The 26,685-nt window shown below is 38.9% G+C and overlaps 1 protein-coding gene across 2 annotated transcripts in view; it reads right to left on the bottom strand.

Moving 5' to 3' along the window:
- NLGN1 (neuroligin 1) overlaps positions 1-26,685 on the bottom strand; it is a 445,447-nt gene that overhangs the window by 264,655 nt on the left and 154,107 nt on the right. For both annotated transcript variants that reach the window (XM_066601337.1, XM_066601328.1), the window contains exon 2: positions 258-317. Coding sequence is in view for 1 of the 2 variants with exons in the window: in XM_066601328.1 (XP_066457425.1) it covers positions 258-317 (60 nt within the window). In the remaining variant the exon portion in view is untranslated. The remainder of the gene's footprint in view (positions 1-257; positions 318-26,685) is intronic.

The following is a 26,685-nucleotide window of genomic DNA, read 5'->3' as shown; positions in this document are numbered from 1 at the left end:
AATTCTTGTCAAGAAAACAAGAAGAGCTTTGGTGTGCACACTTACTGTTGGCATAAAAATGTAAAACGCAACAACATTCAGTCGAGAAAAAAATGTAGAAAAAAAAATAAAACAAGCAAGAAGACAAAACACATCAATCAAAAATGGGATAAAAAGAAAAACTCTTCAAAATAGAGACAAGAAGTCAAGAAAAAGAAAAGGAGATATATTTGCAGGGATTCCTTGTCATGCAAATCGGTTTGGTGGCAAAAAAATACCTTCATCTTCAGCACCTTCATTATCACCTAAATCATCTGTCTGTTTCTTTGTAAGGGGACCTAGGATTGAGAATGAAAACATGGAGCAAAACAGTTCAAGAATATAGTATATAAAAAAAAGAAAAACATCAAAATACTGTATAACACATCCCCAACATATTCAAAAAGGCAAAAAGATTTGATTGCGCTTTTCTAAGCTAACTCTCTTGGATCTCTTATCATAAAATGAAAATTATTTTAGATATAAGAATAATAGTATGGCATAAGATAAAATAAATTAAATGCTTCTTTTATCTAGAACTGTACAGCTTCAAGACTATAAAAAAGTGACAGGCCTGGCTACGATATATTGTATCAATATTGTGCCAAAAACATTCTTCACATAAGAGCAGACATTTTAATAATAAAAATGTAGTGAAACAATTTGTTACATAGTAACATAATAATTGTGCAAGTCTTAAAAAAAGTTCAAAAACTATAACACATTGTGTTAATATGGTAAAATTAGAGTATTGGTATTATTAGATTCAATTAGCACAGCAGCAAAGTTATCAAAATATATACAGATAAAGAAAGATTAGAACGGGTTTCAGGCCTGCTCATGTCAAAGCAATAGCACATGGCTGGTTGTGTGAACACATTTGGCATGCACAAAACAATATCAACAACAAAGATGCTCAAGTTAGTACTAGCTGCAGGAGAAACTAAAACAGGACCATCTCATGCATAAAAAATAGCACTACAAAGCAAGTGGAAGATGAAAAGGTGGATGTCAATAGCTTTTTATCAAGAAACATGCATTGCGTCAACACACAGTCCACAAGGAAAAACTGGCAATGTTCAGTAAATTTACTTTCTAACTGTCAGGATGATGTATTTTAAAAAAATGTTAAAACTCCTCAGGACAATAGAAGCGTAATATATCACCCGGCTCTTTCAAATTGCGTCTCTAAAAAGCTCCATCTCAGACTAAAACTACTGTACGTACTAGATTTTTTTTTTTTTTCGATTTGCCTTGAGCAAGTTAAAGGTATCTAAAAGATTTTTTTGTTAAATCAAATGTTATGTAAACATTAATATTCTATCCAACCACAAGGTTAACATCACAGGCTACACCATTGCCTTGAAGTATGGAATGTTTGCTCTTGAAATTGAAAATTTAATTATTTAAAGAAATTTGTATAGGTATTGCAAGTGTTTTGGCTGTAAATCTTTTTTCACAGTATGTCACTGAAAAAGAAAGAGAAATATGATTAGACCACCATAAAAAACACCATAGGCTACATCCTACTACAAATATATCATAAACAAGCTCCTGTTGGTAGGATGTCTCCATAATATATACTTGCCACTTTTGAAAATATATTTTCGCTGCCATTTCAGTGAGAATAATCATGTATTATTTAGCTCGATATCAAAGAAGTGGTAAAGCTTACATTTTATTTTATGGAAAAGGTAACAGGACTTTAGAGACATTTAAATTAAAATGATCGTCAACAATGTGAGAGAGATAAAAGGATGGCTGAGAGCTTAATATTAACTGCTTTTCATTGAAGTACTTCACTTGGGCAAACTTAAATGATAAATATACAAAACATTACCCTGTCACACATCTACTAAAACATTCAAACATCGTAAAGTGTTTAGCGTGTTTAAAAGCGTAAAGAAAAGAATATATGTTTTAGAAGGCTTTTGCGTAGTCTCTTCCGGCATTATATTTTTTTCACACTGCAGTTAATTAAGAAGAACATTTTGCAAAATCCATCCTTGCTCCATTATGGTGCCTGTACATGCTGCAGCTGATCCAATATAACCACATATGGTGGGTGGCGCCGGAACTTGTCAACTGAAACAAGTTCAAGTGCGATTTGGTGATCCACGTATATTTACAATGGAGCATGTAAAGGCATCAGAACTATGAAATTCTTCGAATCATTATTTTTATTGTTCTTTTGTGGATTCTCATTATGACTGCAAATAAAATATTAATAGGTGAAATGCGTCAGAGAAAACTGTTTATGTGAAGATATATACTCAAAGTTCTATATAGAAACAGTTTAAAGAAGGCTTAGCACTAATGTAACTGCTTATTGACTGTATTGTAGAATTCAATGAAAAAGAGATGAACCGTAAAAAAAATATATATATATTACTGTTAATAGAACAAATGGGTTCATGTAAAGGAACTTGCATATCAATGGTACAGATGCAGGGAGGTTTAAGTTGACTAAAGTTATTTTCAAGTTATCTTAATAAAGGGGTGTTCCGATCTCATTAATCAACGTTCATTGTGTCTAATAAATGAAACAGGAGCATTTCACTAATTTGATTCTTGGGTCCAAAATTCGGTGCTGTAGAGATATATTGTATTTTTTATTCTTACTCTGCATAGCTGGTTGTCAAGAAAAGAAACCACTTCCAGGTCACTACTCTGTAATTCAGCTCAATAGGTGGGCTTCTGAGCATGCTCCGTAGTTCATAGTTTACACGCCATTCTATAGAAGTCAGTAGATCTTCTTTGTTTAGGGAGCTACTGAGCTGGGCTGTCAGTGTGCCCTAAGTATTGAGCAGGACTGAAGAAGGAGGAACTGGATAAAGGAAGAAGGCAACAACCAGCATAGTTGGATGGACTGTACATGGGCATTTATGGGGACAATGCTATGCTTACAGCTTATACAATGGCAGCAGGAGTGTACACATTCAGGCTACCAATCAGTAGGTGGGTTCCCTCTTAAGGAAACCAGGAAGTAGCCAGCCACAGAAGCTGAGGTAAAACAGGGAGATGAGAACATCCCTTTAAATGACTGAAAAGCTATTGCTATTCTACTTCTACAAAAAACATTGAAAAGCCATTGAAATAGCAAATAAACTGTTGCACAGAAAATTATCTTAACATGTTAAGATCCAAGTAAAACTTAGCAAAATCTGCATACTTTTATTAAAGGGGTTCTGACATGAATAATTTTTTTATGCTTTAGCAGCCATTGTTCCCCGGTCTGCCTAATGGACCCAGGGAACCCATGGGTTAATGGCTGCTAAAGCATAAAAATCTTATACTTACCTTGTCTCCTGTTGTTGTTGACATCAGGGGGTCATCTCCCGGCAGCATATTAGCACTTTCTGCTTAGGTTAAGCAGCCTGACTAGAGCCACCTGATTGGTGCACGCTGTGCAGTCACGTGGTGCCAAAGAGCCAATCAGGTGGCTCTAATCAGCAGCGCTGCTTAACCTAAGCAGAAAGTGCTAGTATGCCTCCCGGCAGGCAGTCTTCTTCCTCCAGCAGCCGCGCCGCTCCGGGATCGCGCGCATGCACAGTGGAGAGGTGCCCTCTGACAGGAGTCAGGACGGGCTGCGTCTCCACTGCGCATGCGCAGCACTCCGGAGTTCAGCCGGACGGACGGGCCGCCCACAGCAAGCACTGCTTGTGACGTGCTTGCTGTGGCGGTCCGTCCGTTGACCTCGGAAGTGCCTGACGGACGGACCAGAGCAGGAAGCGGTCTTTTTGACCGCTCCTGCTCTGCTTTAAAGGCACAGAAGAAGATGCTGGCTGGAGGGGACATGCCTGGCGATCGGGCCAGGCCAGGCAAGGTGAGTACAATTTTTTTTTTTCATGTCAGAACCCCTTTAAGTAGCAAAAAAAGCTAAAAATATTAATTGTGTGATTCCTGCTTTGCAGCATACAACCTTAAAATCTAATGATTATTTTCTGCTAAGATAATATCGCCTGATGACAGTCATTTATTATACTAATTAGCTCTTTATAAAATGAATACTCTTGACATCAAGAACAACATGATGTTTCTTACAACTATACTTAGAAAATGCTGTCATGACACATATGTATTAAAGTATTAGAATTAAGTACATACATAAGAATAATTGTTTGAATGCTTACTCTATAAATTTTAAACTATATCCAATTCCTTTCGACCAATAACACCAGGGTTAGAAGCAAATTTACTAATTTCTTAAAGCACTTGCCCACTTTCTATTTTTTCTGTTTCTATTAATTTGGTTATAGAATGTGAAATCATACAATTTTCTAATATAGATGTATTTCAAATTCTGCTCACATCCCTGTCTTATACCAGTGCAGTAGCCTTTATTTGTTCATTCGAATGGTGTAGTCTGTGGACTGGTCTGTCCATAGTAAAGGACGTCAGTCATGTGACCTACCAAACATGTAATGTGACCCTTGGTATTCAACTAACCATAACATATAAACAGTAGATTAATGAGGAGCAAAACTCACACAGTATTGATATTGTAGCATCTCATGATGTTGGTTAGTGTCCATGGAGAAGCAGCACTTATGGTCTTTTCCATGTTTCCATTCTGTGGTATTTTTTTTCCCAGTTAACTTTATTAACAACAGCATGATAGCATCATCACCTGGAGACAGTTGCCTCCAAATTAGCTTGCCTTTTGCTGTACCTTTGGGTCCTGGAAGCTATTCCTCTGCCACTCTAATGGACCATTTCGACCCTGTTTGGTACAGCAAAAACATTGTATTCCTTGTATTACAACTGTTTTTATTTGTTTTGTTATAGAATCTGAAAGTATGCAGTTTAAAGAGTAGAGCAGTTGATTTATATCCCTTAAAGTTCCTTTCCCTTTATATTTCTCTGCCTTGTTTTACTAGTCTTTTCTACTCTATAGTAATACTAAAGCGTATGTTTTATGTTGCATAATGGGAGGGACCTGGAACAATTTTGCATATATAATCACAGTCTATTATGCAAAAGACAAAACATCCTAAGAATATTATTGTAAATGTAGCTACACCCAATTTCTTGTCAACCAGGTAGGAAGGCAAGAGAAGACAGATGGCTTCTAAGTAAGGGTGTCTTTGCACTTTAGATGCATTGATGTATTCAGGTTTAACATGGAACCTAATTCATTACGGTAACTTTCTATGCCACAGTTCATTTGCCCTTTCAATTTCTTTGCAATGGTTTTTGTTGTGTTAGGATAACTTGTCACAGCAAGTAATCTCAGTTAAGTTACACTTGGCTACATAGGTAGATTGACTGAGCCTACTGGTGTCTGGTACTGAGTGATCATCTGATGTGTATGGTGGCCTCTGGACTCTCCTCCAATGGCAGATGCTGGGGTGATAAGGATCATGCAGCTGGATTTCTACTACCCAATCTTGTTGTTCTCGGGAGAACCAAGCCAAACATGCATGTGTATGGGGATGTGGGGTTCAAAAGAGATAGCTCTTGGCTGAATGCTTGTCTAATGTGTATGGTAAAAAGGTTTGGTCCACCAAGCTATTTTTGCCCTCAAAAATATCAGAACTCCAAAGAAAGCCTGAAAGGTCCTTATTGGAAGTCGATGAGTCTATCAATATTCATCCTTATTTTGTTCAAAAATGGATCCTGCATAAGGGCTCAGTCACACGGGCGCATGCAGCCAGCAGACGGCCATAGCTGAAGACGGAAGTCTCTCTGCAGCGCTGGGAGGAAGAACATGTGACCAGCTCCATTGCCAGTCATGTGTTCTTTCATCAGCGATGGAGAGAGACGGCCATCTTCAGGTACGGCCATCTTCTAACTGTCAGTCACACGGGCGCATCGGCGCCGGGGTACGGGTGCCGATGCGCCCATGTGACTGAGCCCTAACTGTTATGGCTATATTAAAAATAAAAATCCATTATGCTATTGTAGACATAGGAGGATGCTTCAATGAAGTTTAGCTGTAAACTACACAATCCATTATCACAATATAGGAATCCCAAGAATACTTCGAAAATTAATAACTGCTAGAAAAAAAAAAAACAATAAGTACAGCTAACCACACTACTGTATGAATTTTACCTGTGAATGATTAAGAAAAGAACAAAGTCTAAAAGTCTAGGAGGAATAGTGCATGTGTATCTCGATTGTAATGCACTCTATGATCTGTACATCATGTGCCAGCACAAGTAAATAAGGAGTTTCCTCAGAGATTTTGCAGTTAATTAAACTTTACCCTGAACATTAAAATCTGCATATTGCTTTATTCATTTCAAACACCATTTTAGTGCACGTGAAAAATAATAAAATATCACATAACATTTAAAGCTTTTTAGCTTTAATCCTCCCATAAATGTAGAACATGTAAGTGTTCATAGGAAAATAAACGATAAGGGTGACTAATGATTATTAGTGGTCCCCAAGAGCTTAATGTAAAGTACAAAAACCTCAGAATTCTGCATATGCAATTTTATATATGTTTTTTATGGCAGTCTACGGTAGTAGTTGTGATTGATGTAGCACATCATGCCTGGCACTTCTAACTTGATATACAGTACTTTAGTACATTGTAGTTAAATTCCAATATTGCATTAAACGTCAAGTTAAGATTTACTACATCTGTTCATATCAATATAGATAAATGCATAGACATCTAGGCAAATTGTATGTTTACTTCTACACTATAGATGAGAAACTGATTTGAACTTCATAAATGCCTAGCAATGGGGTAGGCAAACCAGTCAACAATTCTCAGCCAGAGTGCTGTGGAAGACCTGACCAAGTCACCACAACCCTTTGAATCCATGAGGCCTGGTAGAGCCGGCAAATAGGTTTACATGTTTCACTGTTGGCAGTGGTGGGTGAAGTAAATGGAAGTTTTATTTTACTTTATACATCTCATCAGCTGTTTTGGTTAGAAGTCACTCCCTGAGCTCCATCCATCTTTTTTCTCTCCTGATCTATGCTCATTCCCTTGGTATTGGGCCACTGATTGGTGCTCTCCAGAACTGGATATCCTGTATGTACAGGAAGTCCTCCCTCCTCATTGAGATTTTATATAATGAAAGGTTGTGGAGCGTAGAAGTCATTCTCAGTCTTCCCTGGCAACCTCACTACACCAGGTGAGTTTGTTTTACGGTATGCATTCCTTGGAAACGCGGCACTGATTTTTTTCCCCTCTTTTGTAATTTCTGCATGCCCAGTAGAACTGGTTAGTTAACCCTTTCCAATCCACTGTCTGACGTCTGAAGACATTCTCATTGAAGGTTGAACAGTTTTGATGTCGGAAAACGTCCGGCAGGGTATTCTTACTGTATATTACTGGCTACTCTGTTGTCAGGGGCCTCTCCAGCATGTCGCACACCACAGTACTGGCTCTAGTGAGCAGATGGCGCTATTGTATATTGACAGAAAGAGAAAGCCCCCTAGGAAACCCTGAATCCAAAATTGGATTGGAAAGAGTTAAAAGTTTATTGGTCCAAGCTAATAATTCAGGCCCATTATAGCTTTTGTTAATTCAATATATTCCAATATATTCATCCATACCTGTCTCCTAAAATTCTTGAGAGTTTTAGCCTACATGAAGCAGTTTGCCTAAAATGCATAATTTATTTGAGAAAATAAGCACGTAAGTATATTTTAAGAGTATTATAAGAGATACATTAATTGATCTGCCTGATTCACCAATCTACTCAATCTGCCAACCTATAGAATACAATAGGCATATTGATTAGCCTGTTATTTGCCAAATGCAAGCATCAAACTTGTAAAATCAATTTGCCTAATGTCAGGTGAAATGCAGATTGATTTGTGAATTAGCAAATTGTGAAATAGGCAGAGCAATTATTCACTTGACTGCAGCTGAGATGTAATATCAGTAGAGTTGAGCGAACATACTCTGCCGAGCTTGATGCTCGTTTGAGTATTAGCGTACTCGATGGTGCTCGTTACTCGAACGAGCATCAAGCCGTTTTCGACCCCGCCCCAGTTTGTGGCTCCTCCCCATTGTGACATGCCTGTTTTGGCCCCTCCCCGCCGCGACGCAGCGCGTGTCAATGGCAAATTTTTTGTCTGGCAGGGAGAGAGAGACCTAGAAAAAAAAAGCTCGGCAACCAGCATCCCACATACAAAAATGCTCGAGTCTCCCATTGTAGTCAATGTGGTTCGTTATTCGAGTAGAGCTCTCGAATTTTACGAAAAGCTTGACTCGAATAACATGGACCTGAGCGTTTGGGTGCTCGCTCATCTCTAAATATCAGACATAGAGCAAAAGTTTCATTCAGGAGCTAAGGGCGCCATGACCCACCTGCAGCACATCACACAACACCAGACACAACTAAGCTCTGCTATGTGCATAAGCCCTAAAAGTGTGTCAATTAGGGGTGCAGCTGTCAAGCTTTTTTAAAAAAGGCAAGTGCATTAAAAGGTCAGGCCATTGACCACCAGGCTCTGGTGAAGGTTGTTTCATTCATTACATACAGTAACTAGTCCACCAGTATAGTTTAGTTATTCAATTCTATTTGTAAATTCCTTACTTGAGAAGGGCGCCATAGTAACATGGAAACGCATTGTAAGTATTGCTGGAAGAATGTATAAGTCATTTTCTGAAAGAATACCTATCTGGATTTGTCTGACACCTGGGCTATTAGGACCATTGAACCCCAAGGAAGAGGTTTTTCATTTTGTTTGACCCCTTACTCCTAAAGTGAATGTCTCTTCTACATCCTGAGGGTGGCTTCACACGAGCGTGTTTTTGCTCGTACATAGGTGCGCACCTACGTACGAGCAAAAACACGTGTATATGCAGCTGCGTGCATTGCTTTCAATGGAGCTGCGGCCCCCCTGAATTATTTTTCATGGAAGGGCTTTACATATAAGCCCTTAACTGAAAAACAATCAAAAAACCAAAACATTACCCTCCGCTGCTGCCGTGTCCCCCGCGGGATGCAGCAGATGTTTCCTTCACCCCCGCTAATTAAAAGAATTCCCTGCTGCTACATCTGCCAATTATTCAGTTCTCTACCACAGCTGTCACACACGACAGCTGCGGTAGAAAATCCTGCTGCCGGCATCCCCGTCATTGGATTTCAGGGAAGGGCTTTAAACATAAGCTCTTCCCTGAAAATCCAATAAAAGTAGTGTAAAAAAATTTTAGAAAAGCATACTCACCTTCCTTCAGCTGCCGAGGCTCAGCCGCAACTTCTGGTGCTGTCCCCGGCTCTGTAGTTCTGAGCTATCAGCAGCCAGAGATTTAAAATCCCCGCCTGCAGCTAGTTTTGATTGTGATTGGCTGAGTGCTTCAGATGTGGCAGATGTAGTAACAGGGAATTCTTTTAACTAGCAGGGGTGAAGGAAACATGTGTTCTTCATCCCCGCGGGGGTCACGGCAGCGGCAGAGAGGTACGTTTTTTGTTTTCTTTTTTTTTACACTAAAATGTTTCTTTTTCGGGGAAGAGCTATTATGTAAAGCCCTTCCCTGAAAAAGAATGCAGGGGTGCCAGCAGAGCATTGTTTTCAATGGAGCTGCCGGCAGCAGCTGCGGCTCCATTGAAAACAATGCGTGCATTCCCAATGGTGCACGCATGTCCTATCTTTGCAGGCACGCACCTGCAACTACGGACATGTGCACACACCATAGGGAATGCAATGTTGCAAATACAAGCATGTGAAGCAACCCCCGAATCCTTATGAGTGCTGAGAATATATTTTTTCATTTGAGTACTGATATCTGTAAATTCCTGAAACCCTTCTCTTAAGGTGGGTTACGTGATCTCGTTACTGTCTGACCAGCTGGGTATTACTTAGCTTTGTGTTAAGACACTCTTTCAATAAGTCACTCTTTCAATCAGAAGAAGTCCTCTATGATGAAACTGCATGGACTGTATCACACAGATTTTTCGAGGTGGGGTCATAAACTCCTATTACAGTTACTGATGAACATTATGCAGTTAGGACTCATTCACATGGACGCATTCAGTTTTGAAACTTCATATTCTGTGTTTTACATTTTTTTTCCACATATGTTAATTTTTTCACACATGCAAAAAAAAAGAAGGAAGGAGGCCCAATGGATTCCAAATGTACAAATGCAGTGAATATGAATGCATCATGCATATTTGCTGCATATTTACCAGCTTCCAGTGAGTTTAAAGAGCTATTTCAGTCCGTAATATTGACCAAAATGGGAAATGCTGCAATCTTATTCAAAGTGCCTAAATACACACATAAATAAGGCATGTCTGAATACCGCAATGTAAATCAATAGGGTTTCAGCTGTCTGTAATACATGCATATAAAATACACACATAATATGAAGCGTAAATAAACCTATGTGAATGAGCCCTTATAATGAAGGAGATCACAGTTCATCCTACCCGACTATACACTTAAGGTCTTTAACTTATTTGGGTGAATATACAGGTTAATGATAATCACTCTGTCCTCCTAGTTGTTCATGTGATGGTGGGCTGATGCATCCTGGGATTGTTAGTACAGTACAGATAAAGAATAAGTAGGAAATTTTAAATATCAAGATGGTGTCTGATAAGTATCACACAGGAGGCTGCGCTGCATGGAAGTAACTGCAATATACATAGACTTGTTTTGCTAGAATAACCCTTCAATTTTAATTCTTACTGGTGGAGTAATCTGGAATAATCAGTCCATGATCCACAGTGCAGTAGTATTGGAATTACACTGTGAATAATATGAGTTTTAGATTTTCAACTTCTGGTTTAATAATACTATTAAAGTCCATGGTGACATTGATCACATAACTGCATGAAGAGCAACAACATAGAAAAGGCAGAAATGACCCAGCAATCCTAGAAATTCTCTTAGTATGATCAAAGGCAATCTGCTCTGCCCGCAACTAAAAGGACATTCCCTTGAGGTAAAAGCTGTGAAACTCTAAAAATATACTTAGAAACTGTATTTAAAGCTTTGCCATGTGTGCCAGTCAGTATTAACGGAATAATTAAATATTCAGGAAATAACTTGTGGAACTCTAGAAGGACTTTAATGCCTCTTGGGATTAGTGGGAATCTTAAACCAAAGGGTTATATTAAAAAGCCTAACACCACTAATATAAGTGTAATTGATAATTTTAGTCTTAATTATAGCGCTGGGTTTAAAAAAGATCTAATAGGATTACTGTAGAGGGTTTTACCATCTGTCCTTATTAATATAATAAATAATTAGCGTCCAGCTGCCAAAGAAGGTTGATATTCAACAATATCATGCACTTGTATTTACAGGTGACTTCAATATTCAAATGAACATGTTTTATTTACGCTACACAGAGGCTATTCTGTATTTGAGCAATTTGCCTATTTTGCCATAAGGGGTAACAGAGGAACTCCAAGACCGCAGTTTAAAAATAATTGCATTTCTGGGGAAGAATTCACGGTTTGCTTTTTTTCCAGCTAAACTAATATTGAATTCAATAAAGCAAGACAGGTACCTCAATCCTGCCTTTGCTGTGGAGCAGCACACTGCCCCCACTGCTGGCATGATGGTCTGGGGGGTCATCACATATGACAGTTGGTCACCCCAATTCTTATAATGCATTCTGTTATTTACAGAATTAGATATTAGGGTAGCTGTCTGTGATGTCTTTAACAGTGTTGCTGAGAGATTGCAAATGGCAGAAAGTGGAATTATGTAAAAGTAGAATAATTTAAATATTACTTATAAAGTTATGCCAGAGATATTCAGCAAGTTCTCCCATTTTACATCAGGCAGTTTATTTGTATCTGATATAGAAACATGAAGACAACCCCTGTCAATATGCCCTATGATTATCAAAGAGTAGGTGCTCCACTCTGGAACCCCTTTTATGAGTCAGAACACAGAGCTGCTCTTATATTATATGGACAGCCATTACTGCATAGCTAATGTGCTAAGGCCCCATACAGATTAGTGAAAAGTCATCTCATTGATTTTGGCAGTAATGGAAGACTGTTAAAGGTGCCTTGATTTTCCCCTGACAGATAATGTCGGGGGAAAGAGGATCTTGCATGCTGAATTTCAACACCCGATTCTTTGGCCTTTCCAGGATATAAGTCACCGCCAGAGGCGGCAGGATACAGCTTTCTCCACTCACCCCAAGTGACTCAACTTTTTATGCGGAACATATATATTGGCATTCCTTTTAAAAGAAAAAAAAACTCTATTACAAAGGCAAATAATGACATTATAATAGCTGAGGTTACTGTAGTTAATGTTATATCATTTGCTTCGCAATTATGATTATAGCATTTGGTACTGGATATAACAAAACCAGGTTGACTCATGGATCTGAACTTCGTAATGATATTTCATACACAGGTTATTATTGGAGAGCAAATACAATGTAGAAATGTCTTTATGTAATGGAAAATTAACAAACTACTGCAATATGAAAGAAAAGAAGAAAAGTATTTCAGGACAGTAATACCAGAATTATTTTACCGCTAGACACATATATGACATTCGTAAAGTCATATAACACATGGCACAAGGACGTTTCAATTCGCATGGGATTACTAGGGCTCAGTGGAATAAATGGCCATTTGGGTACAGTGAGATATACAGCACTACAACAGGACATCTCCTGCTAGGATTTACAGTAATCCTATAGGATCTGTAAATGAAATGTTCTTTGTGAAAAGACTACTCCAAAGTCAAACTGTCCATCAATAAATTGATTCAGTTTGATCTACAGACTGGCTTTTTTCTTCCATGTAGCTGATTCCGAATATGTTTTTCACTTGCTTCAGCTGTGTATTGACACAAAGTACCGGAGTCCTGGAAGTAGACATGTCAACTAGCCTGGTCTACCTTATTTTTTATTGGAATAAATCCCAATATTTACAAAAAAACACAAGAGAAAATCAGGCCCAGATTTACTGTACTTAATGTCAGTTTTTTTATTGGCAGAGAGATCAAAAGAATTGTGTGTAGAGAATAGGGTGATGACAGGCTTGACATGTCTTCATATGAGGCATATTATAAAGATATGTCCAATATAAAACCTTTAATAATCACATAATTCCCTGAATTCTAATATAAAATAGTCTCCAGTGCATACCTGAAATAGAATTGATAGAAATTCTCTTCCTACAGCAATATACTACAGCACTATACAGGAAAGCCACATCTAAATTTATACAAAGGCAGTATTACATAAATCTCAGTGCAGTGCAGGTGGAAAATAAATCTAAAAGGCTGCATATTATCATTGGAGATGGTTTCGCACAAAGGGTTCCGTGGCAGTTTTTGATGCAAGTTTTTAAGCCAAAGCCAGATGTGGATCCAGGAGGAAATGGAAGTATAAGGCCTTCCTTTACTTTTATGTTTGCTTTTGAATGTGCTTATGGTTTTGGCTTAAAAAAGAACTGCATAAAAACAACCACCAAAAATGCAACATGTAAAATATTGGGCTTCTATAGCCTTTTTTTGTGTAATTCCCTCTAATGTTTTTTGCAGTGTTATTTTGGGAGAAAAAATGCCACAGTCCGATCTTAGTTGTAAATCAATAGGGAGTTATAAAACAAACTATAAGGATAGTGAAGGATTTTGGTGGTACTTTTGCTCCCTTTTGGTGCCTTTTTTGGCCCACGGTGTGTAGTGTTTTTTTTAATAGACCTCTCTTAAAGGGGTTGTCCCGCGCCGAAACGGGTCTTTTTCTTTTTTTTTCAATTCCCCCCCCCCCCCCCCCCGTTCGGCGCGAGACAACCCCGATGCAGGGGTTAAAAAAGAACACCGGACAGCGCTTACCTGAATCCCCGCGCTCCGGTGACTTCTTACTTACCCGGTGAAGATGGCCACCGGCATCTTCTCCCTCGGTGGACCGCAGGGCTTCTGTGCGGTCCATTGCCAATTCCAGCCTCCTGATTGGCTGGAATCGGCACGTGACGGGGCGGAGCTACACGGAGCTACACGGAGCCCCATTGAGAAAAGCAGAAGACCCGGACTGCGCAAGCGCGTCTAATTTGGCCATTAGACGGCGAAAATTAGACGGCAACCATGGAGACGAGGACGCCAGCAACGGAACAGGTAAGTGAATAACTTTTGATAACTTCTGTATGGCTCATAATTAATGCACAATGTACATTACAAAGTGCATTAATATGGCCATACAGAAGTGTATAGACCCACTTGCTGCCGCGGGACAACCCCTTTAAGGAAGAAACAAAGCCTGAAAAATCCCGTTAACAATATGTGACCAAAAAAAGGCCACCTAGAAAATCCTTGTAAAAACACAGGAAGTCCCAAAATAATGCGACAAAACTGTATGTGAAGGAGACATACATGATATTAAGGATTTTTACTGGACATCTCATTTAACAGAATATTACCCCCCCTACCACCAGCCCCCCAAAAAAGAAATGGAAAATGGTAAATATAAAGTGGAAAAGTCTAGCTGAGACTGATGTTCTACAAGTGAAATGGCCAAAATGCCGATAGCTAAATGTTTGGACGGTGTAATTGTTATAGGTTTGTTTTGACTGTATGGGCAGTGCTACAATAGTATCCTATGCAATATCATGGGCAGATATGTATTTGTTGAGATAAAAGGACTTATTTACTAATGCTGCCTAAAAGGTAGACAGTGCAAACTTACAATAGACAGTAGCGCTGCTAAATGATACATTTGACACATTTTAAGACTCTCTAGACTGTAAGTTTACACTACCTTTTAGCTGTCTTAGTTTATGCCAAAAATAGTGTTAAAATTTAGGTGCAATTTGCTGCAATGTGGTGCAATTTGTGGCACTATTTAGACCATTCACTTTTTTTCAAAAAGGAATTGGACACAGCAAAAAAGTATCTAAAACACATAGCAAATGTGGCACAAAGCATGCTGACAGTTTTCTTGAGCAATTTGTGCCATAAAACTGTTGAGTTTTCAAATGTAAACATGGAATCCAGTTTTATGAACAATAGCTGACAACCATAATAATGGATATAAATACATGAACCAGAGCTGCAAATTAAAAACACTGCATCTCATACTATCCAATTATATGACTGTCTATAGGCTCAAAACAAAGCTATTACAATTACATGGTAAATCCCTTTAGGTCTAATTCACTGTAGCTGGAGGGAATTAACTGAAAAGCTAGGCTGCCAACACTACCAAACATGTTAAGCAGGGCACTTAAAGTGAAATCACAACTGAACTCAAGCAACAAAGTTAAATCACTCACTAATGTAAAATGTCTATCAATAGACAAAAACGACTTCCTAATAATACATAAACAATGATTAGACCTCCTAATCATAAATATATTAGTTCACTGATAAAAGATGCTGCAGCAATAGCTGCCATTTATCAAGAATAATATTATCAGCATTCCCTTTACAAACTCCAGATGAATGCTTGGTGATTATTCAGTTTAAACTGTTCTTTATGGTGCATGATCAAGAAAGATCCTCGATAAACAATCATTGTATTGTTCATCCTTGATCTTCATTTACACTGGTGAATTGTAATTACCAATGCCCAGATATTTGTGTAAACCATTCCAGTTGCTAATTAATAACCAACGATAGAACATGGGTTCCTTTGCAATGCTACAGATGTCAGTAGCACATCAGTGTGCCAATTGTTCCTTTTCCTATGTTAGTATTCTAAGTGCATACATTGTTTCTAATTCTAAGTATATTTCTTGAAGAAATGGGCAACTGGATGAGAAAGGGTTAGTAGGAGAATTTTTGTCTTGTCTTTAGCTCCACTGCTTATTTCATGAGAACTGCAGCCGAAAACTCATGCATGCAGTAAATGTCTGTGACTGTAGCCTTAAAACTTTCTTTTAAGTTTTCTACACTTATTCTCCCAGGTAAGAGAACACTTTCATAGTGCAAAACTTTAATTAGAAAATGTCACAGCAAATTGTATCTCTGCTTTTCACAATACTAATTAAGCTGGGAGTTAACAGTGTTAAGATGAAGAAACAATTCTAATTGTTGGGCTTCTGACAATGCCAAATTAGGCGGACAGCTAAAGCAAAAGTAATGTAAAAGCCATTTACTTGCCTCATAACTATTGCAAGACAATAAAGGCACTGTACTTAAAGGGGTTGTCCCGGGGCAGCAAGTGGGGTTAAGCACTTCTGTATGGCCATATTAATGCACTTTGTAATATACATCGTGCATTAAATATGAGCCATACAGAAGTTATTCACTTACCTGCTCCGTTGCTGGCGTCCTCGTCTCCATGGTGCCGACTAACGCTGTCTTCTCCTTCCATTAGACGCGCTTGCGCTGTCCGGTCTTCTGCTCTGTTGAATGGGGCCGCTCCGGCGTGCTCGCGCCGGAGAGCTGGTCTGCGCATGCGCAGAAGACATGTGCGGCGTGAGCACGCCGGAGCGGTCCCATTGAACAGAGCAGAAGACCGGACAGCGCAAGCGCGTCTAATGGAAGGAGAAGACAGCGTTAGTCGGCGCCATGGAGACGAGGACGCCAGCACCGGAGGGGTAAGTGTATAACTTCTGTATGGCTCATATTTAATGCACGATGTATATTACAAAGTGCATTAATATGGCCATACAGAAGTGCTTAACCCCACTTGCTGCCACGGGACAACCCCTTTAAGGCTGCCAATGGTCGGGTTTGCAAGATTGTGGCTTTCTTATAACTACAGAGATTCCATGGCTCCAAACTCACGGCTTCAGGTCAGTATCCATGTAAGTCTTAGGTAATTTATTTGTTTGATTGCACTGTATCTGCATCATAGTACAAACAGAATATACTTGATTCAACATTTAAATGTGTATTCCACAATTAATGCAATTTTTTAACACAACACAACTTGAACTGTGAGACCCACCAATGTCTAATGACATAATGGAACATACCTGCAGCTGTCTAATCATTCTCCACCAAAATATATTTCTTTTCCATTGATAATAAGAAAATATGGCACATGTATTTATGACTTGTCACCATTCAACAAATATTTAAATATAACTAATCAAATGCCCCAAATTTACATACAGTGCAATAGATGCTATGGATATAACATAATAAGTGCATGGACATGTGGTTTTGTTTAACATACTTAAGACCATGCACAATAAATGTCCAGCACTTGGTCCTTGGAGTTAAACCTTCACCATTGTAAATGTATTATATGCACTTAAAGCTTCTGCAATCCAGCAGATGCAGGTTGGTTACTTGGCTATTCTTAGAAAAATTACTGCTTCTGTCTTCTCTTTTGCAGCCTACATTGCCCTCAATGACCTCTTTGTAGACTAAAGAGGCAGGATAGACCTAGTAATTAATTGATTTTCATGTTCCCCTGGGTATTGCAGGGCTCTTGGGTTTGAGACGACCCATATAAGCTCTAAGGTTACTACAAGAGGTTGTGCCTTCCTTGTGGATACTCCAGTTCCAGTGCACAACACGAACATAAAGCAAACAATAAATATTCCCCAGAAAAGACAAACCTATGATCCATATTCAACAGAGACTAAACATATTATGCATTAAAACAGCTGATAAATGTAATCCATTCTGATACTTTGTTTTAATCTGAATTTGCAAATTTCAAGAATAAATAATGAAAAAAAATATATATATATTTTTTTAACTTTTTTTGTAAATATTAACCCTAATAAAACAAACAAAAGAAACACATTTTTATAAAAAGGTATTAAATAGCAGCCCTGTGTGATAGAAAACACTGTATAAATTATTTCTGGATGCCCAAGAAATAAACCATCATGAAATAAAAGTAATTAGAACAAAAAACATTCTGGTCACTAGGGGGATAATGCCAAAATTGGCCAGACCATTTAGGCTAGTGGCACACTAGCCAGAATTGTAAGTTGCACCTGAGAGACTCATCAAATAGCACTTGAAATCGACTTCATAGGCGGCCTGATTTATATGAAAACTATTTCATATGTAGCACATTTATATGCATTGGCATGTCCTATTTCTCGCCCATGAAATGGACAGGAATAAGAAATGACATGAGTTTTTTCTTTAGTCCGCATTCACCCGTAATGTTATGTTTGATGTTTTGTTGCCATTTTGATGACCTTTTTGGGTCAAAAATGCTGAAGCCAGATGCTACTTTAAAGTCTGAAGCAAAATATTGAAAAGCCTACATACACAGGGGAAGTGTGTGTGGAAGGAATCTGTTACTGCAACTGTGCCAGAATTCTGATGTCAAAAGTCGCATTTTTGGCACAAGTAATGTTTTCTTGTGCTGAAGCTTAAATAAAGGATCTATGTCAGTTTGTAGCTGGTGTAGAGTTCCTTTTATTGTTCAAGGGCAGCCTGAGCTGTGCCAAATATACGTATTATCAAAAGGCCCAGTTGGTGGTCGATTTGTCGATATAACCATCCAGCTTCTCCCATTCCAATAATGCGCCCCTCTCAAACTCAGATTATTGGGAGGAATGTCTGTTATTGCGTCGTAGAGGTGTCTAGTGGTCAACAAGCTCTACACAGGTGGAAAAAGAGGTCGCTACTCACAAGTAGCCTTTGGGAGCCTTTTTATGAGCCAAGGGTGGAACCACTTTTAGGGCCTCAGGTGATAAGACCGTTCATCTAATCACACCACAACTCTAATCATTTGCATATCTGCCTGAGATGTAACTGCATGCCGAGTTTTGTAGCAAAACAACAACTCCTTCTAGCTACTTGGTTTTTGTGTTCTACAAGAGTGTACATTAACCCTTTCCAATCCACTGTCTGACATCTGAAGACATTCTAATTGAAGGCTGTACAGCTTCGATGTCAGAAGACGTCCGGCAGGGTATTCTTACTGTATGTTACTGGCTGCTCTGTTGTCGGGGGGCCTCTCCAGCATGTCCCATACCGCAGTACTGGCTCTAGCCAGAAGATGGCGCCATTGTATAATGGCAGAAAAAGAGAGCCCCTAGGAAACCCTGAATCCAAAATTGGATTGCAAAGGGTTAAGAGGTGTTCACTTTTTAACACAGTGGGGCTTCCTAAATGTTGGTCTTTATAAATCAGGCCTGCTATGTTTTACAAAATACAGCATGGTTTAAATACGGCTTTTGTTTTCTGCCATTTTTCCCGCAGGCGTCTTTATGTGACTTGACAAGCCTCATAATAATGTATGTTTTAAATGTCACAAAAAAAAAAAAAAAAACAACGCCCAAAAGGGCAGAAAACAAATCCTAAGAAAACTCTTAACAGCTCTTGAAAATTCAAGAAAAAATAGTGTATGTGAAGGAACCCTTACCCCAGCTACTGCAAAGTCATTTAACACAGGAAAATGAACCGTTCTGCCGCATTATGAGCGTTGAATTAAGCACCGAAGTTCGTCATGTGTTTCCAATATCACCCTGCAAATTCGTAAATGCAAATACATCCTGCAGCTCAGTAATGTATTAACATACTTTAATCAACTTATAATATATCAATTTATAAACTACTAAATATTATTTGAAAATGTTTTTTTTTTTTAATTCAGATAACACTTTTAATTCAATGTTTTTACAATAAAAGGAGCTTGAAACCTGTGTGTGCATAAATATTAGCAGTTGGCATCTCAGTGCCTGGCATTATAATTGAGTACGTTTTCTGTTTTTGCAGCAATAATCTGTTTACATCTTCTTCTGCTACTTCCATAAAGAATGGGCTATTTTCTAGGACTCTACATGAAAGGTTAACATGCTAGTTAGCATGAGATATACTATTTATTGATAATTGTTTTTGTACTACAATAGCACACAGTGGTAGCCCTGTGATGGCATTTTATGTCTGCCAGCTGTAATACCATTACATTTTGTCATTCAAAGATTACTTCTCCAATTTAACATCTGCTCAGTATCTGCCTATTACATTATATCACAGCAAGGTAAAGCTAGGATTTCCAGCAATAGTAATAATAACTGGAATGGCTGAGCACAACCTTAAGCTGGTGTCTGTCTGAATTTGTACAAGCCACATTTTTCCAGACAGAAAAAATAATCTGATATTTTCAGAAGTCTACGTACTGACAGAATGAAGTTATTTAAAAATGTGTAGCAAAGAAAGCATAAAAGGTATTCCCAATATCAACCAAATACAAACACCGATCCACTCTAACAATAAAACCACCAGTTTAATAGTGTAGATCCCAGTCATGCAGCCATAAAAGCTCTGAACCATCCAGGCATGGATTTCACAAGATTTCTGAAGGTGTCCTGTGGTATCGGGCACCAAGATGTTAGCAGCAGATTCTTTAAATCCTGTAAATTTAGAGGTAGAGCCTTTGCGGATCCAACTTGTTTTTCTAGCACATTGTATAGATGCTCAATCCGATTCAGATCTGGGTACTTTGGAAGTCAATCAACATCTTAAACTCTTTGTCATGTTGACCAATTTTTGCAATGTGGCAGCATTATCTTGCTAAAAGAGGCCACTGTCATAAGAAAATCATGTTTCTATGAAGGAGTGTCCTTGGTAAGCAGTAATCTTTGGGCAGATGATATCTATTTGAATGCCATGACCCAGCAGAACATTGCCCAAACTTCCTTCATTGGCTTCCCTGGTTCTCAGGGTGCATCCTGGTGTCATCTCTTTCTCAGGTAAGGGACACACGTAGTCCTCCACATGATATAAAAAGAAAATGATCCACCTATTTCTTGCATTGCTGCATGATACAGTCAATATGGGTACTTTGACCAGTGTATTCACCAAATGCATTGGTGAGCCTTGGACATCTATAACCCTGTCACCAATTCACTGATTGCTCTTTCTTGAACCAATTTTGCAAGGTACTAACAACTGGGAACACCCGACTAGACCTGCTGTTTTGAAGATGCACTGATCTAGTCATCTAGCTATCACAATTTGACCCTTGTCAAAGTCACTCAGATTTTTATGTTTGTCGATTTTCCTGCTTCCAACCATTCACATGTGGGTTTCACAGTTGCAGGACGAACACCTCGATGAAAAAATGGATATGTCACAGTAGGGTTCAGTTAAGTCTGTAAAACATAGCTTTTATTGAAAAACTAAATAAAAAGGAGTTTGTAACACAAAGTCCTAAACTCTAGACACAAATACACAAATAAATAAAAAACTGCACCCCTATGTCAAATGAGGGGAAAGCAGTATATACGTTGCCTAGGAACCGATATTTTCTCCCAACGGAATTAAAGTTTCTATTTTTGTTCTCCGTGGTATATATCCTAGAGCTAGTTGGATAGGCTCGTTAAGAATGGTGTTCCAGCTCGTATAGACAGCTATAGATAATCAATAGATGGGGGACTTGTATCCGCTTTTTAGAGCACGTGCGTTATTCCTCCCAAATAGAGAAAGATGCATAGACTGTCAAACAATGCCGTAGGTGAGAGAATATTCACGCTACTTTGGCTAGTTTCAGAAAAATCCGATATAAAGCTCTCTGTGGTAGAGACTGGTGCTGCTGCCTTTTTTTGTTTTTGTTCCTGCTATCTTTGGGGGGAAACTGGGTGTATTTATCTTGAACTACCTAGTGATAGAATTGTCTACCTCCCTCTCTCTAAAGGTTATGATTTCTCAATCTGGGGACTAACCGTTTAGCTGGAAGCTATTTTTCCTGGGGGGAAACTGGGTTCATTTACCTTGATCTACCTAGTGATAGGATTATCTACCTCACTCCTCCTAAAAGGTTATAATATCCCAATTTGGGGATTAACCGTTTAGCTGGAAGCTGATTTGTTTGTAAAAACTCTCTTATGGTTCCTGATGAGGCTACGTAACAGGTAGCGGAAACGCGTTGAACCACTGATTTTTGAACCTACAAAATAATTGAGCTGGCAGTTTGGTGTACTGCATTATAACTTTTGTTTTGGTGGCTACAACTCGCAAAAAACGTTGGCAAGCTACAGCATTCTGATATCAGCTTTATATCGGATTTTTCTGAAACTAGCCAAAGTAGCGTGAATATTCTCTCACCTACGGCATTGTTTGACAGTCTATGCATCTTTCTCTATTTGGGAGGAATAACGCACGTGCTCTAAAAAGCGGATACAAGTCCCCCATCTATTGAATATCTATAGCTGTCTATACAAGCTGGAACACCATTCTTAACGAGCCTATCCAACTAGCTCTAGGATATATACCACGGAGAACAAAAATAGAAACTTTAATTCCGTTGGGAGAAAATATCGGTTCCTAGGCAACGTATATACTGCTTTCCCCTCATTTGACATAGGGGTGCAGTTTTTTATTTATTTGTGTATTTGTGTCTAGAGTTTAGGACTTTGTGTTACAAACTCCTTTTTATTTAGTTTTTCAATAAAAGCTATGTTTTAGAGACTTAACTGAACCCTACTGTGACACAACCATTCACATGTGGCTTATATCCCATCTCGTGACAAGTGCCATTGCAATGAGATAATAATTGCCACCCACTTCACCTATCAGTGGATCTAACCCCTTCAGGACCAGACAGGTTTCATTTTTTTAAATTTTTTGTCCGTCTTCCAAGAGCCATACCTTTTATTTTTTCCATTGATGTAGCTGTATGTGGGCATTTTTTTTTCACAGAAGGAGTTGTATTTTATAATGGTACATTTAACGTAATGTATGTAATGTACGTAAAAACGTTAAAAAAATTTAAGTAGGGAGAAATTAGGTTTTAGTTTTTACAGCATTCACAGTGCAGTACAAATTACATATGAACTTTGTGTTGTGGTCATTATGATTACAGTGATACTAAATTAATAGTTCCTTAATGTTTTTCTATTATTAAAAAGTAAATATTTTTTTCATAAACAAAAATTGCTATTCTTTGCCATATTCTAATATTGGAAACTTTTTTTGTCTTTTTGCCAATTGAGCTGTGTGAGAGGTTTTTTTGCATGGCGAACTGTAATATTTATTAGGGCTTAGTCACACGTGCGCATTCGGGCTCCGATGCGCCTGTCTTCCTGCAGGATAAGACGGCCGCACTGCAGGTGCGGAGAAAGAACACATGATCGGCTCCATTGTCAGTCATGTGTTCTATTTTCCGGCACTGCGGAGAGCCGTCCGCACCTGCAGTGTGGCTGTCTTCTTCATGCAGGAAGACAGGCGCATCAGCGCCCACATGCGCCCGTGTGACTAAGACCTTAGTACTATTTTGGAAAAATATGTCTTTTTGATAACTTCTTATTCACATTTTTTGGGAGCTAGGATGCCAAAAAATATTGCAATTCTGTCATTCTATCCTTTTTTTTCTTTTTTTATGGTCTTCAACATGCAGGATAAATATTGTGATATTTTAATAGTTCAGATATTTACAAACACAGTGCATGGCCATATTTCTGTGATTGTTTTTATGTTTTTATATTTTCCCTTCTGTGATGTATTTACATACACGGTGATTAGAGTTGAGCGAACGTGTTCTTAACGAACACTTACGCACCCGGACACCGGCTTTGCCGAGGACTTCAGTGTCCGCGCGTAAAGCTTCGGCGGGCGCCGGGGGGCGGGGAGAGGCGCGGCGGCGCGGGCGGCAGCAGCGGGGAACAGGGGGGAGCCCTCTCTCTCTCCCTCTCCCCCCCACTCCCCGCCGCACCCCCCCGCACTGCCACGGCGACCCCCGAACTTTTTTCGCCCGAGCACGGAATTGCTCGCAAAGTTCGGTGTTCGGGCGAAAAGGGGCGGAGCCGAACACGTTCGCTCATCTCTAACGGTGATACTAAATATATTGATTATTTGGATTTTTTAAGGGGAAAACAGGAAAAGAGGGTTTTTTCGAACTTTCAATAATTTTTTGGTATTTGCTGTTAACAAAACTCAATTAATTCTTTTTTTCACACTATTATTTTGAGTTTTGATGTTGCCTACCAAGTCTTGCTATGGGCAGGACTTGATAGGCATCTATGCATAGTAGGCTCTGTGCTGCCATGCTATCCAATCAGCTCTACCATCATGCAGTGCCACTAGACATTTGTTCAGCTTTGACAAAAAAGAATATCTGAAGGGCTATGACAGAAGAGTGATCAGCCCTATTTACATTTGTACAAGGAAAGACAAGAAACTAGTTAGATATTAGAAAAAAAAGCTTGACAGTGTGGGTGATCAATGAGTGGAACAGGTTGCCATGGGAGGTAGTGAGTTTTCCTTTAATGGAAGACTTTAAACAGAGGCTGGACAGACATCTGTCTAGGATGATTTAGTGAATCCTGTATTGAGCAGGGGATTGGACCCAATGACCCGGGAGGTTCCTCCACCTGTACCATTCTATGATCTAAAGAGTTAAATGACACAATCAAAGCTAACTTTGAATGTGGCAGGTACTGGCATCTATCAGCTGTCAGAAACAGCAGACTCAGCTCCAAAGCCTGCTTCATACACACTTCATGACCACCTGACATAAATTTACATTAGGCGGTCATTAAGTGGTTAATGTTACGGATCATCATTGTATACCAAGCAGTGTAAACTGATTGGTTGTTATGAACCACTTTATTAGCTCCACTTTTCATAAATATATATTATTATGAAGCATAGAAAAAGATTGTTGCTGTACAAGAGCCCTTTACTGGTTGTACATTTTAGATTACAATGTGGAAGATCAGGAATCTTGAATCTTTACCATATATTCCGGCGTATAAGGCGACGGGGCATATAAGACGACCCCCCAACTGTCACCTTAAACGCCAGGAATACAGTGGAGCAAAAAAAAAATCATTACTCACCTTCCCCGGCGTTCTGCAGCGCTGCTGCAGGCTGTCGCTCCCTCCTGATCCCCGGCAGAGCATTGCTTTCTGGACGCAGGGCCATCAGCCAATCGCAGCCATTCAATGACATCATTGAATGGCTGTGATTGGCTAAAACACACGTGCCTTCAGCCAATCACAGTCATTCAATGATGTCATTGAATGGCTGTGATTGGCTGACAGCGTGTGTTAGCCAATCACAGTATTAGCTTTCTGGAGGCGGGGATTTCAAGCCCTGTGTCCAGAAAGCAATGCTTTGCCGGGGACCAGGAGGGAGTGACAGCCTGCAGCAGCGCCGCAGAACACCGGGGGAGGTGAGTAATGATTTTTTTTTTTTGACACTTTTTTTGTATTACCGGCGTATAAGACGACCCCCGACTTCAGAGCAGATTTTTCGGGGTTCAAAAGTCGTCTTATACGCCGGTATATACGGTACTTAAAAACATGATAATAAAATACTAGCAACAGATGAATTGACACAATAAACCCAGAAAATGCTTATCAAAATAGAAATGAAAGAAATTAACAAAAAGATGAGTTAAACCGGAAAAAGATGTAAAAAAATGGCAAACAAAAAAAATTCTAAAGAAATAATATAGAAACTGAAAGAAATACTAATTATATTGAAAAATATAAGAAGAAAAAAAATGAAGAAGGTGAATATTAAAGCAGAATAATAATTTATAAAGCTCATTCAATTCATTTGGATAGAGTATTCAATTTAACAATCCAGAAGGACTCCCTTTGTTTCAATTTGAGGGATCTATTAGGCATATGCACAGGTATCCACTCAATGGGGCTCACAGGGAGACAATTAGGGTGAGAATTATGAGTTGAAGCAAAGTGTATAGAAACAATGTGTTTGTATTGCGTGTCCAACATCTTGTATTCCACAAGGACATTATATTAGATAAATAATATGATCAGAACTTAAAAAGAACTTGATGGAAAATTCACCCTGCGTAACCTTTGAAACTCCTAGTTCTATGGGAAATAATGGGATAGCGAAGACACCTGTTTTTATCACATGTGAATGAGCATTTTAATAAAGGAAATATACCAATAGCTTTTGGTATCGGCCTATGCAAGTGGCTGGGGGCCAGCAGATTATGCAGTTTCAAACATATCTGATACGTGATCTTAGGCATCTGAGGAATTCCATCTTTTAGTAGGGGATCAGCACAAAGAATAGGATTGAATTGGGATTTGTGTTTAACATCTACACTAATTACTCCAATGTCAGGAGATTGTGAATGGGCCTCAATGATGTCAAAACCATCAAGGATTCTAGTTCCTGATACAATGTCAGTTCTGAAACAATTGATTAAAATTTAAAACAATTGAAAATTATTGATAGGCATTGTAGGGCAAAATGTAAGACCCTTGGATAATAATAATGATATTTCATGTTCACTGAAGATGCAATGAGACAAATTCAAAATCCTATTTGCTTATTTTTGTTTTTCTTATGGCATATTACCACCTTTGTAATGATTCCTCCTTCTTCCCCCCCTACATCCTCTGAATCCTATTTTTTATTTTTACAGAGGGCCAAGGTATTGTTGGAAAGAATTGAGTTATGGCCCAATTTTTTGAGCTCATCTGTAGGGGCTTCAGAACAGAACTGGAATGTCAGACAGGGGTGAGGGTGGATAGCACCTGAGAGCTGATTTAAAGAGGAGCACTAGGGCAAGAGCCTGATTGCTCAGTGTGAATATTAGTGCAAATAGGATTTCAGTAGAGGGTGCATCTACAATTCTGTCACTATTCAGCTGACCAGGGTTGATGGGAAGTTGGGACAATGTTTCTGGTAGGACATGAGTAGGAAATTGTGATGACCCAAAGGCAATAATATCCTCAAGGGGTCTATTGATCAAATTGTCACTACAATGTTTAACTCTATCACAGACAATATAACACACTCATCATAAATAGATCACTTTGATCATCTAAGAGGACTTGCATTGGAGGTACTTGTGGATATGACGGTCAATCTACTATAGCAGGTAGTATATTACTTGTAAGAGAATGTGCAAATAGTTGGTGTGGA

This window comes from Eleutherodactylus coqui, chromosome 1, assembly GCF_035609145.1.
Source record: "Eleutherodactylus coqui strain aEleCoq1 chromosome 1, aEleCoq1.hap1, whole genome shotgun sequence".
NCBI classification, from domain to species: domain Eukaryota; kingdom Metazoa; phylum Chordata; class Amphibia; order Anura; family Eleutherodactylidae; genus Eleutherodactylus; species Eleutherodactylus coqui.
The sequence above is the reverse complement of the archived record's forward strand: the minus strand, read 5'-3'. Positions and strand labels throughout refer to the sequence as shown.